Source organism: Pholcus phalangioides, unplaced genomic scaffold (genome assembly GCF_987345545.1).
Source record: "Pholcus phalangioides strain wild (caught in Gottingen) unplaced genomic scaffold, Ppha-v1.0 ptg000004l_1, whole genome shotgun sequence".
NCBI lineage: Eukaryota > Metazoa > Arthropoda > Arachnida > Araneae > Pholcidae > Pholcus > Pholcus phalangioides.
In genome coordinates, this window is record NW_028301597.1 from 21,705,637 (window position 1) to 21,719,467 (window position 13,831).

At 36.0% G+C, this 13,831-nt stretch overlaps 1 protein-coding gene across 1 annotated transcript in view; it reads left to right on the forward strand.

Moving 5' to 3' along the window:
* The window catches only part of dysc (whirlin protein dyschronic), a 237,101-nt gene that overhangs the window by 94,471 nt on the left and 128,799 nt on the right, over positions 1-13,831 (forward strand). Inside the window, exons 5-6 of the mRNA XM_089231819.1 lie at positions 1,709-1,751; positions 11,933-12,130. Of these exons, the coding sequence (XP_089087945.1) occupies positions 1,709-1,751; positions 11,933-12,130 (241 nt within the window). The remainder of the gene's footprint in view (positions 1-1,708; positions 1,752-11,932; positions 12,131-13,831) is intronic.

The window sequence follows — 13,831 nt, forward strand, 5'->3', positions numbered from 1 at the left end:
TTGTGCTCGACTTGTAAAAAAAAACACTACACTTAAAGCATTGCACGGAAACAAACTTCACGTCAGGTTCGCACAGCTTTCAGCATGGTCAATGCCTTCTATAGCAGAAAGCCTGCGCGCGAAGCTCGTGACGTCACTGAAGTCACCCATTTCACCTGTAGTCATTGAATATTCTGCTGTAGAAAGTGTTGGCACGGCGCCCAGGTCTTCTTCGACCACCTGCTAAAATTTCTTCATTGATACAGAGCGGTGGGCCGTGATTTTGTTAGGTGGATGACACACCCATCTTTCGGAAACGCTTCGATGTCTCCCTGGGATGGTAATTTGGGTGTATCAGGTCCTTCAACATCCAGAGCGGGGGGAGTCGCGGTTGTTCTGGAGGTCCTTCAATATCTATATTTTGTATTATCACTATTCTATGCGGAGCCGCAACTAGAAGTTTGATCAGCAGGAGCAAGCATGCATTTTGGCACCCCCTTATAATGTTGGAGGATAGGTGAAAGTGTGAAATTTGTGTCCGGTCCGGCGCCCTAGTGGCGGCCCTGATTCTATGGGCCATCCCAACGCCCACAGCAACCAACCAAGGTATGATGGTGACATCCAGATAGTTTGAAAAAACCATTATATAAATGCATAGTAACTTACGATGAAATAATGAAAATTAACCTGATTTTGAACACATATGCTGGACGTTTTGCTTTCTTTACGAACGGTTTTTTTTTTCATTCTGAACAGCAGAAAAAAAGGTATGACCCCATCTGTTACGAATTCCATAATTCTGAATTAAATGAATTTTGTAGTTTTTTTAAAGGTGATTTATTTTATTTTTTGCCTCACCATCTCATGCAATAAATTAACTGCGGGAGAAAGAAAATACAAAAACTGCGGCTTATCGAAATGAGGGTAATTTATCGTTTAGTTTTGTGCAACGCCATCTAGTTAAAACAAGTTAATCCCTATATATTTTTTGAGGAAATTAGTTTCAACGACCAGGATTTCGGAATGTTGGATTTCTTTCCAGACCCCTTAGAGAGAAATTCTATTAATACGCTGTGATTCAGTCATACATGAAAAAACATTCTAGCCGTCTATGAATAATACAAGATGCAATTCATTCGTCATTATCGTTTTGGAGATACGAGTGAAACGAACGAATATTTATTTGATTAATGATATTGCATTCGTGTATAAATCCATTATTACTAATTAAATCGTACGAGATTTTTCATCGACAATCATGATGAACAATTCAAGATGACAGATGAATGCCATTTGTCCTGAGAAAATAGGAAACAAACTTTGTTTCTTTTAATCATTCAATATTCCCATTAGCTTCGGTTCAAAATACAACGTGTCTCATCTGATATTGAACGCCGAGACAATATCGAATTTTCAGGGGGGAAGGAGGAGGAACGTTTAGAGAACCTTTTAAAGTGCCATCGTTCATTTTTAAGAGTGAAGTGCTCTTCCGAGAGCGAGAGAGTTTATTTAAGTGCACGACGGGTGCAATGAAAAGCCTTCTCATGTGTTACCAAATAAATGGGAAAAAGTGTTTCGAAGTTTCTGGAAGTTTCAATAACGAAAAATGTACGCACTTAACGTAAACAAGGAGGTTACATAAAAAAAAAGCATTATATATAAAAATATATATATATATCCATAAAAAAATAACAATTTCATTATTTTTCCTCTTATTTCTTTTTTCCAGTTTGATCCGGAAGAGGAGCTCCAGAAAAAAGAAACCAGAAGAAGTAAGTATAACCTGATATCAAATATATATATATATCTGTAGCGTATCCGAAATTGCATTTCCTGGATTTGATTTCTGATCTTCAAATATAAACGAGGAAAAAGAAATGCATTTATCCCTTCCCTCTCCCATTCTTCTTAAGACTACGTATCTCTATGCAATGGATTCTGTTCTGAGAAAGACTGACTTGAAATGTCAAATATGTTTTTCAAAATTTTTATTTATTAAGAAATTCGAAAATCAAAATTTTTGATAGTTTTGTTTCCCATTTCTTCTTTTTTTTTTCTTTTTGAAAGTGAAGAGAATAAAGTTTTTATAAATCTCAAAACTTAATATATATATATTTAATAATTTCAACATGTTTAATATATTTCAACTGAAATTTATCAATACACACACATATAAAATATATAAATATGCAATATAATTACACAAACTAACCGCGAGGCTCCGGGTTCTAACCCCACCTGTTGCCAACTAAAGTTGGTTTTTCCCGCTTCCCAACTTCGAGGTGCGAATGCCAGCCGATCTTCTCGTCAAAAAGTCTCGCCACAGAGAGCAACAGGCCTACAACGGTACAATTAATCAGCCATTGCACTTCACTCATAGTTAAGAAGATTGACGGCAGATGACAATAATACACTTGCATCGCCACAGAGAGCAACAGGCCTACAACGATAAAATCTTCCATCATTGCACTTCACTCATGGTTAGAAAAGTTGATGGCAGACGGCAGCACTGCACATAACAAGCATTACACAGAACAAACTTTACGTTAGGTTCACAACACGGACACTCACGTTCCAACATGTGCCAATTCGTTAGAAGTTCCGCAGAGGAATATGGACGAGGTGCATGCGTGTTTTATGCCCTTTGGATAAGTAGTACTACCATACTAACAAGCATTGCACAGAAACAAACTTCACACAGCTTTCAGCACGGCCTAGGTCTTCTTCGACCACCTGCTAAACTTGACGGCAGGTGGTAGCACTACACATAACAAGCATTAAGAAGAATCGAACTTCGTGTTAGGTTCACAACACGTACACGCACATTCAAACATATAGCAATTCGTTAGAAATTCCGCAGAGTGGGCGAGTTGCAAGTTTGATTTAGTAGTAGTAGTAGTAGTAGTAGTGGCTCTGTGACTGCTTTGGGAAATAAGATCGTTGTGCAAAGCTTCTTCTCCGAGATGCCATAGGTCAGGAATCTTCAATCTTTCAGACATGGCGGGCCAAAGTAAAACTTTTCATGGAGCCCGCGGGCCACCAATTCATACCGTGGCACTCCTCGTCATTAAACAGGGTTCTCCAAATTACTGAACATTTTTATTCACTCGGAAAATTCTTTCATTAAATTCGAATTTATATTTAATGATTTATAATTTATTTTTAATGATTTCATTCAGATTCCGATTTTTTTTATTTCTTTTATTAATTCTAGAATTTTTCCCGATAATTCTGTAATTAAATTCTCACTAATTGAGAAATCTGTGCCAACAAATCTGAAAATTTTTTTTTCATTGATTTTAAATTTTAATTAATTACGAAATTATTTCTTTCGCAAAATCGTAATACTTTTTTTTTTCTTCAGGAACTGGTATTTCTTTTAACAATTCTGAAATTACTCTCGATATAATTATGCAATTATTTCTCTTAATAGCTCTGTGCGGTTATTTTTTCATAGATTTTCATCAGTCATGAAATTATTATTTTTTTCAATAATGCTAAAGTTATTTCTTTCGTTAAGATGTTTTCCAGCATTTCTGTAGTTACGTACACCTTTTGGATGCCGAGTTTTGCCTCTCGAAGTATGTGAAATCATAGATCTCAAAAAAGTGTTTCTGCTCTGGGTCCTCCGAATTCGTTACGACGACGCTTTTAATGTAACAAATGCACAGCATTGCAATTGAATCTGGAAAGTATGCTACCGTTTTAAGTAACAGCAGTACAGATTTCAATGGCCAGCACTTCTTAAGTAGCCATTTCCTCAAAATGGCATATGAGCCACGGCAAAAAGGTCCGAGGGCCACGTTTGAAGACCCCCTGCCATAGGTGGTCGCTTCCTTCTGAGTCATCTTCTCTCTTATAAGTTTTAGAGTTTCTTGAAACAAATGTTATCTATCGAACGGAATAATTCGCATATTCAACGGAACCTAATCACTCGGGCTAGGATTTTTTATGCCCTAAACGTCTAAAAATGCTCTCTTAAAAAAAACATTTATGCCTACCTAAAAATCTGGAAATATGTCCTATAAAGTAAAAAATTATGTCCTAAAATTTTTTCATTCCCATCTCAGATGACATTAGTTTTAGTAAAATAATATGATAATGAAGAGTGACGATGTAATGCAGACTAGTTTAACCCATTACTTAGTGTATGAATACAAATTCTTCATTTTACTAACCACTAGGAGTACCAGCGAATCAATAGCATAGCTTTTTAATCAATAACGTAGCTGCTACTATGCACGAGTTGCAGAATTTCCTTCCGCGTGAATACGCTTTGCTACCACTGGAACTCTTGCGAAATTTAATCGGAACCATAAAAAACGAAAGAAGAATCGAAATGAATTTCAGTCAGGAGCAGCCATTGAGGAACCGGGAATAAGCTTTGATTAACGTAAGGGGCGCCACTGGTAGAAAAAATTTTGAGAACCCCCTGCCATACATCATATGTTCGTGAATCTGTGTGTGTGTGTTAGAAAAAAAACATGTATATCATTTGATTATTTGTCGCACCACGGTCATTTTCTGCACCCTAATTAGACCAACACCTAAAATGCGTTGCCTATTCCGATGGCAGCCCTTTATTTAATACTCACCGGGAGGTTGCTGCGCTAACCTCTCTGTGATACTTCCAGCGGTAGCAATTATTATTACTATTTTTTTGTAGTCATGTCGCCGTTTCTGTTGCATCCCCGCCTCAGGAATGTTTCTGAGAAGGACGAACCGGGTATCAAACTCGCGACCCTTTAAACATTCTTTGGTGCTTAAGGGGTCTCATACCTTTGAACATGGTGAAAAACTGTGCTCTAGTAGAAATATCATTACAAATACTAGTAAACTATCGATTAATTTCAAATTTTAACATATATTTTCCATTGTATATGCTGTCCTATATCAGTATAAAATTTTAAAAATCTCTAATACTTAATTGAAAGCAGCATTAAAATAGCTTGCACGTGTGATAAAATAGCATTACGTCAACGTGATTGAATAGAAATTGATTCAAAATATGTAAAGGAAACTGTTCAATTCGTGAAATGAGGCAAAAGATAAGACATTTCATTGACTCAATCTTATTTAAAATTAGATTTCAAATTTTAAATTTTGAAATTAAAAAAATTAAATTTAAAATTTTGAAATTAAAAAAATTAAATTTAAAATTTTGAAATTAAAAAAATTAAATTTAAAATTTTGAAATTAAAAAAATTAAATTTAAAATTTAATTGTAAATAAGATTGAGTCAGTGTGTGTGTGTGTGTGTGACAGAGAGAGAGAGAGAGAGAGAGAGAGAGAGGCAGAGAGAAAGAGAGAGATGAACAGTTTCCTTTACATATTTTGCATCAATTTTTATTCAGTTACAGTGTAATTGAATAAAAATTGATTTACACCGATGTAGTGATATTTTATCATACGCGCAAGCTGTTTTTATTGCATTATTATGAAAACTTGTAAAAAATTATGTATTAAAGATATGTAAAAAAAAACTGACATAGAGAATAGTATACATAATCGAAAATATATGTAAAAATATTTTAAATAAATCAATGGTTTTTACAGTTTTCACTATGTTAAAAGGTACGAGACGCCCTATAGCGAGTATCCCATCGACCTTGTTTTAATTCTCATTGGAGGGAAAATTAAAAATTTTGAAAATTATTTTTATTGCCAAAATCAAGTAATTTTCAAGCGTGAAAATGCATTATTCACATTGAATGGTCAAGTCCTTGAAAATTCTTGTTATCTTATGTTAAAAATAACGCTGATTATGTTCATTTTCCGTGACGTTTCATATATTTTTCTTACCAGCCCTTCTTTATTTGGCGCTGAGGTCTTCCTGAAAACGTTCGTTCTGTAACTAGGATGTTACTAGAAATAACTAACGAATTTCTTGTTTGTTTCAAACATTTTCTCGTTGTAACTTTGTATTGTAGATGCCTCTCCCCCCCCCCCCACCCCCACGCACACATACAATGTAATTTGTACAAAAAACCTAACGTTTCAAGTCCCAGCGAGAGACCAAATACGTCCAAACTCCGTTGTTTTGCTGACCTTGGAGCAATATTTTTACTTTGCCCCAGGGTCCTATTTAGTGCGTAACTCACAGGGATGTGTATAGTCTTTCTTCCCTCCCCCTTCCAATTTCTTTTTTGGTCACGAGACTTAAGAATCATTTATTGCCGAACGTGACTGAAATTGAAGATGAGATGTGATGATGGCAAAAGAGTTCTGTAGATTGTAGAATAAACTCATCAATCACCGTTATTTTAAACACTACTAAATCAGAGATAGAATTATTTTTTGATATAAATTACTACAGGGTTATTGAAATTGTATTTCCTCCAACTCACAGGTTTGTGAACAGGGGGCGTCTTAAGCGAGGGTGCAAGGGGTGCATTGCACCCGAGTGGCAGGTTGGAAGAGGCGACAGCTTGAACTTTAGTCAAACACCAATTTTTTTAAAAATTCCCAATAGTAAAAATTCACAAGACATCATGATTTTGAGTAAGTCTGATGAAGAAATCGCTGAGAAAACTTTGAGGGAATAGTCAAAGCCTGGGACCGTGATGGGGGGCAAGTGTGCATTTTGGTGCCCTCAAATATTAGTTTTTCCGGACCGGTCAAATGAAGGCTAAAAAAAAATTCTGAAGCACCAGAAACACTTTAAAATCAAATCTTATATATAAATGTGAAAATATGTATATCTGTATGTTCTTTACACAAATCTACAATTTCAGACCGATCGTCGTCACAAATTTTGCATATATATGCCAAACAGGACCGGGATTCAACTGTAGTCTACTTTGAAAGTTCATCAGAGCTGGGCAAATGACCGAAATGGGTAAAAAACCGACGGGCAACAATAGTTTCGCGGTCTTAACAATGACTTTCGGAATGTTTGCTTTGGTTACCGTGGTTCCCTAGCAATGCGTATCAGACATGTGCATGCCTTCACAATGGTTTGCAACTTCTTTAATGCTGCCAGTATTATGCATGATAGTTCATGCCTTTGCCACTTTTTCAATCCTCTCAGTAATTGAAGAAAACCCGTGCAGTGCCAGGTATTACAGCTAATTATTAATAAAGATCGCTTTGCTATATATAATCTTTACGGGATAAGTGTAAGAAATGATTTCTCACCAATCAGTGCTGTTTTGTGTATCGAGTTATCTCGCAATGAGTAAGAGCGGTAAAGCAGAGCTGACGGTAAATAACGATAAATGACGATAAGAGCGGTAAATGGAACAGCGGTATAAAACCAAAGAACAGAACAATCTCTGTAAAAACGAAACATATGGTCACGAACATTTTTCTTGGTAAACAAGGGTCTACGGCTTTGTCTCAAAAAAATTAGGTTGCTTCTAGTATCCCCTGGGCTAAAGCCCTGTCATTTGTAGGGGCTGCATGTGAGCCTTTGATCCAAGACACACTTTAAAATGTTCAGTAATTTCGTTATTTTGAGCGTGTTTTCCCCCTGCAACATGCTTTTCTATTTGTGAGACATGCTAGGAACCAAGATCCAGGTAACCAAAAATAGAAATTTCTTAGTCACGTCAGAGTTATTATTTCGCGTTTTTTTTTTTTCGTTTGAGCATCGACGACAGCGACGATGCGATAACAGAGCTAATGATTTCGATAAGTTTTGGAAAAACTGCAAAGGAAAAAAATAATAGAGAGAAGAAAAAGCTCACATCTGTGAAAAGAAGAAAAAAGAAAAGTGGGATTTACTGGAAAAAGTTTCATTTTTGTTATATTTTTCGTCGCCTGTTATCTTCTCTCATTCAGTGAGAGTTTACGGCGTCATTATGATTCGAGACGACAGAAAAAGTTCTCAGGACACACAATGAAAAAATATATATACTGTAGAAACAGAAAAAGATGATGCCAACACACAAACATTTCCAGCCCGGAACTAGTGAATGAACATACCGATATTGATTGACTGAAAAACATCTAACGATTGCCGATACCAAACTCTGACAAAAATCGATATAGCACATCTTGGGAGATTGTATCTGGAGTGTTTTAGAGTCTTATACAGCACTTTGAAGGGGGTTTTCCAGTTATCTTCGAGATATCGGAATCGTACTGTCACTCAATTGACGTTATAGGCGGAGTTACAGCGATGCTTTCCCCGCTATTTACTCAGATATATCTGAATAAGATATATTTCTTTTTTCATATTCAGACAAAATTTGAAGAAGTAAAGTTGTAGTTTGAAGAACTGATTTTTTCTTATGATATTATTGACGTTCAGATTCTGAAATTCAAAATTTAACACAAGTTGAAATACGTATGGAAAGTGCAGGGATATTATGGAATACAATTTTTCTTCTGATTTTCGAAATTGTATTTATTTATAAAATTTGGATTCTTGTCGTTGCATTGACAAATGTGTAGTATTTGTTTCAGAGATTACCGTTATAGAAAAAGCCATCTATCTGTCTAAACTGTCCCACCTGGGGGTGGGGGGGCATTTCCTGAAGTTAAGAGAAGCTACTAATATCTCTACTTTAGCGCGCCACGCCGCAGTGCGTGAAATAAGGAAGGCAGGGTCGTGTCTCCGGTGGTGGTCGGCTGAAGTTGGTTTTCTGTGGTTCCCAACTTCAAGGCACGAATGCGAGCCGATCTCCCCGTTAAAAAGTCTCGCCACAGAGAGCAACAGGCCTACAACGTTACAAATATTCAATCATTACATTTCATTCACAATTTGAAGTATAGATGGCAGCACTGAAATATCAGACACAACACTAGCTACACACTCAGACTGTTAGGTGCACTCACTTTGTTCCAGACTCTGCCACGAAGCTGGGCTGGAAGAGATCTCGGCAACGGGATAAGTCCAATGGCAGAGACCCTGGCGTTCATTCATTCAGTGGTGTAGATGGTAGCATGCTTGCCCGGTATGCAAGAGGACCTAATGTGCTAAGTATTATTTTTACGTCCTGTGAAACAAGCACACTAATTATCTAATTAAATATGCAAATGAACGGTTACTTGTTTTTTATTTTTATTTTGTCTTAATACCAAAACGGTGAATTAGTATGTAAAAATTCGAGAATTTAATGGGTGAATTTCGGTCAGTCATTTTGAAAATTAATAATATATCATTGTTTAAACGTAATAATTTAGGAAATTTCCCTGTGCGAGTTTCTGGTGCGTGTCTACCTCTTTCTCAACCATTTGACAAAAAAATAATATAAAAATCCGGATGAATTAAAAGAAATGTCACTTTCAAATATTAGGGACAAGAACGTACGTAAAATAAACAGAAAAAGTATAATAATAATAAGGCACGTGTGTGTGTACTTGTTGATAGTGATGGCGATTTATCAACAGCGGAGAAAATAATCTGATTGGCTCATCCGTCTAACGTTATTCTCGTTTCAGATAATTTTTCGTAAAATCCATAACGACATGCTACGCCTTTAAAATTGAATACAACGTTGACCTGGCGGCTGCATTTCCAATAAATTGACAACTACTACTACACCATACATGCACCTCGTAAACATTCTTCTGGGGGATTTTTAATGAATTGGTTTATGTAGGAAAAAGTGCTGTGTGCTTGTGCGTGTGTGGCATGAACACGTTCATGATGTCAGAATTTATAAATCGGCGATATCCAATACCATCTAGCCTGAACGATTAGATCGTTATAAATAAATTAACCGATGTTACACAGAAAGTCCGTGCTAAATCAAGCTTCCAATTATGTGTGCGTAAGCTAATCCAGTAGTAATCGGTACAGACTACAAATCGTGATCGACTGCAAATGCAACGTACCGAAAATGTGTCATAATTTTAAAGCATACACGAAGAACAAATTATAAGTGAACACGGTGCATGCAAAAGTTTTCATTTCAACAAATCCAATGCTAATCCACTGATGTGGATAATGCCCTCACGTTCCGATAACCAGACCTGCTGCACTGTACCATAACGAAAGCATGCAATGCTGTATCTCCGGAAACTCACGGTGCACACAGAAGACAGTACGGAAATATTTCGCTCAGGAGAAACATTTAACGACACTTTAGAGATTTAAATGCACCTTCCTATGGGCAACAAAATAACAAACAAGAATGAATAACAGCAATGCCGTGTAATGTATCGACTTGTAGAAGACGTGTTCACATTAAATTTGATCAATGGCACACAGGTCCCTCACTTTTTTCTTTCTCTACACCACTTTTAGACAGTCACGTATATCTTACCGTAGCTGAAATTCCAGTATTTATTTTCCAAATACTCATAACGTCAATAACTTGCCATTAGTTACGCTCGTTATTTTAAATTTTCTCGTTATTACAAGTACTAACACATTATAAACCAGTTTCTTAAGGAGAAGCTCACTCATCACACCGACTACGCATGAGTATAAAAACACGATTTAAATGCTTTGTGCAATTAACTAAAAGTTTTGTAATAGTGTGGAGACATTTCAAGATACGATTGTTTACGTGAAAAAAAACTCTCATTTTTCGTAAAAAAAATGCTTGACATTTTCAATTTAAAATCATGTGCATGAAAAAGTTTCGAGCATATTGCTTAGTTTTTAGTTCATTGCACAGCTTCAGAGCTGTTTAAAATACAGCGAGATATTAGAGATATTTTGAAAAATTCTTGAGAAATCACGTTTTTCGTGAAGTGAAAAAGCAAACAATACAAATCTTCAGAAAACTCATTGAAAGATTTTATTTTCAGACTGAGCAGTTATTGCTAAATATATTGTAGAGATGAAAATGAAATTCATGGAATGAAAATGAAAAGATGAGAATGAAACAGTCTGCCATCTGTTTCGGGCATTTGCCCGGCTCTGACGAATTTTTAAAGTAGCCTATCGTTTAAGTCTGATCCGGTTTGATACTAATCCTAAAATTTTCTGATGATCAGTCTAAAATTGTAGAGAACATACACACACGCACAGAAAATCGATTTCATAGTGGTACATAAGCTACGGTAAATGTGATACATCCGGTTAATATACATAACAACAGGTCATTATGCATAATTGCTGTGCATTTTGGTAATGTTGATAAATTTCCCTAAATTAATCACTTTTACTGGTGGTTGTGCATAGTATCAGGCGTCGTCGGTAAATTTGAGAAATTTCTCTAAATTCATTATTTTTACCAACGATTATGCATAATACCGAAGCGTCGCGTCATTAGTAAATATGTTAAATTATGATAAACTATGCATTATAATTCTTACTTGTATCATTATATTGGAGTACGAAAATAAAATTCGTTATCATTACTGTGATGAATATAGTGATAATATCTACTTGACTATATCTGATGACTATATTCATCAGAGATGAATAATCAGTCATACTAGATTGACTTGTAATTTTTTTCATATTTTTCAAATTCACCCTAGGGCAAAGGCGTACTCTGGGCGGGGGTACTAAGAGATCCCGTGCCCCCCCCCTCCCACCGCCAAGCTGACCAAAAATTAGAAAAATAATTGATATTTCGGTGAAAATATTGGAATATCAAAGTGAAATACTTTATGTGCTATATTAACGAATTTCTGTTAATTTAAATCCTTCTTGGGGGTGGTAACTCCAAATTTCTCGGAAAGAAAATTTTTGGAGGCTGATCCTGCGTTCGCCCCTGCACTAGTGTATAATGCATAATCATATTATGCATCATGCCTAATCGCCAGATGAAGGCGATAAATTTCAAGTACTGTATTTATCAAATTTACCGATACGTAGTTATTATGCATAATCTCCGGTAAAAAAGTAATAAATTTATCAAACTTATCAAGACGATTGGTAAGTATATGCAGAATAACTGATTATTATGTATAATAACAGGATTTGTCACATTTACCGTAACATATACAGTAAATAGTTTAATTCCCGACAACTTGAAACACCATTGCATATTTTTACCTTCACTTACTGTGTGTTTGATGGGTTGTTTTTTTTTTTCCTTTTAATCAGAAGGCACCAGCGCCGCCCCTTGTTGTTCCCGACAGGTCGTTGGGCGGCTATGCAAGACTGGAACGGAAGGCTTGCAAGTATTTGAACGAAAGCCAACGTTCAGCTTTATCCTATTACTGTAAAGATTACGAACTGGGCAACATGGGACTCGAGCCATTTGTTAACGTCTTGTTCAAACTGTTGGATACGACAGAAAAGGTACGAGATTAAAGCTTGTTTTCTTCCGAAACAAAATATTAATTATTATTATAATTAAAACACGTATAAAATTAATGTATGTTTCTTATTTTTATACTTAATCTGAATTTTCTAGAAGGCTGTAGAACAGGAGAGGCCAACCTTATCTATTGCACACTATTTAATACATTTTATTCGGCATGTTTTCGTTTGAATAAAACATTGAGTAAAAATTGTCTCACAATTATAGTTAAGGCCCACCCCATAACAACTATAAGTTGAAGACTACAAGACTATTGTTCACAAGAGAAATATTGTTGAAGAGAATCAAAGAATCACATAGAATTGCTTCAATTTCCAAAGAAACCCTTCACTTGCCACTCCTGATACCATGGCGTGCCACTTGTGACACGCGTGCCGCGGGTTGGTCACCACCCCTGCTATAGAACAAGGGTGTCCAACCAGCGGACCACGGGCCACACGCGGCCGGAACAGCTACCAATGTGGTTCAACAAGCGACTCCAGACTCATATTAATAAACATTTTACTCTTAACCAATCGCAGAGAGATTTCGAGTGTTTTACGAACAAGAAGAGGGATAAAGGGTTTTTTTCCCCGACTTACATTACAATGTAAAATTGGCTGTAGATGGCTTCTCAACAGCTATCGGTTGCATTTTGAGTGTGAACCCAGAACATTTTTATTCCCTCCCAATGCGGCTCAAAACACATTTTCTTCCTCCACTGTTGCCCGAAAACGCCGAAGATTGGATATCCATACTCTAGAACAGTGATGCGTAAACTTTTTGAAGCGCGACTCCTTTTGACCAAAAAATTTATCGGTGACAACCACATAGGCTGACCATATGTCCTAGTTTTCTGGGACATCCCGATTTTTTTTGCCAATAAACGTGGTGTCCCGGTTTCGCAATAACTAAATAGCCGTAATGATCTCTACCACCTGCTTAAAGAATGCATCTTTTATGCCCTTCTCACATACCAAGAAATAGTCACATTTCTAAATACCCCTGTCATTCGTTCTGCCTGAATTTGTTTCCGATTTATCAAGGACATATCAAGAATTATATTTTCTATTTTCCTAACAACAGCAGTTTTGACTCCTACCCCCTCATTTCCCTTTCTGTTTTCATTTGGTCCATTCGTTCCTGCCCGTGCGCCTAGGTGACGTATCTGAACTATGCATAGGAAAAAATATATATATTACAGAACTTTTTTCTATATTATACATAAATATATATTTTCTGTGGTTGAATTTTATTGTATTTATATCTACGTTTTGTGTGTGTATATGCATCAAAAAATTCAATTGCTAACAAATGTTTGCACTTGCAATCCACTTAGTTACAAAGTGGATTGCACAATCGTGCCTACGAATACACTAAGTCTTAGCGTAGACACGATTGTGCAAATCATTAAAAAAAAGTAAGTTTCATTTGATAGTTTGATCCTGAATCGATTCATATGTGAGAGTATCGCTTATGTTTATTTTCGATAGAATTTTTTGTTAAAGAAATCACATCAGCTGAATAATACATTGCGCATCTGAATATACACTGTATATTCTGCATATTATACAGTATGTTTTCTTATCGGTATACTCAAAGTACTTTATGTACAAGATAGTCTTGCGCATCACGCTATATTTCATCATTTTTTATCATCCTTGATGACATTATTTTCCCACTTCAGATTAAAGCTTTTT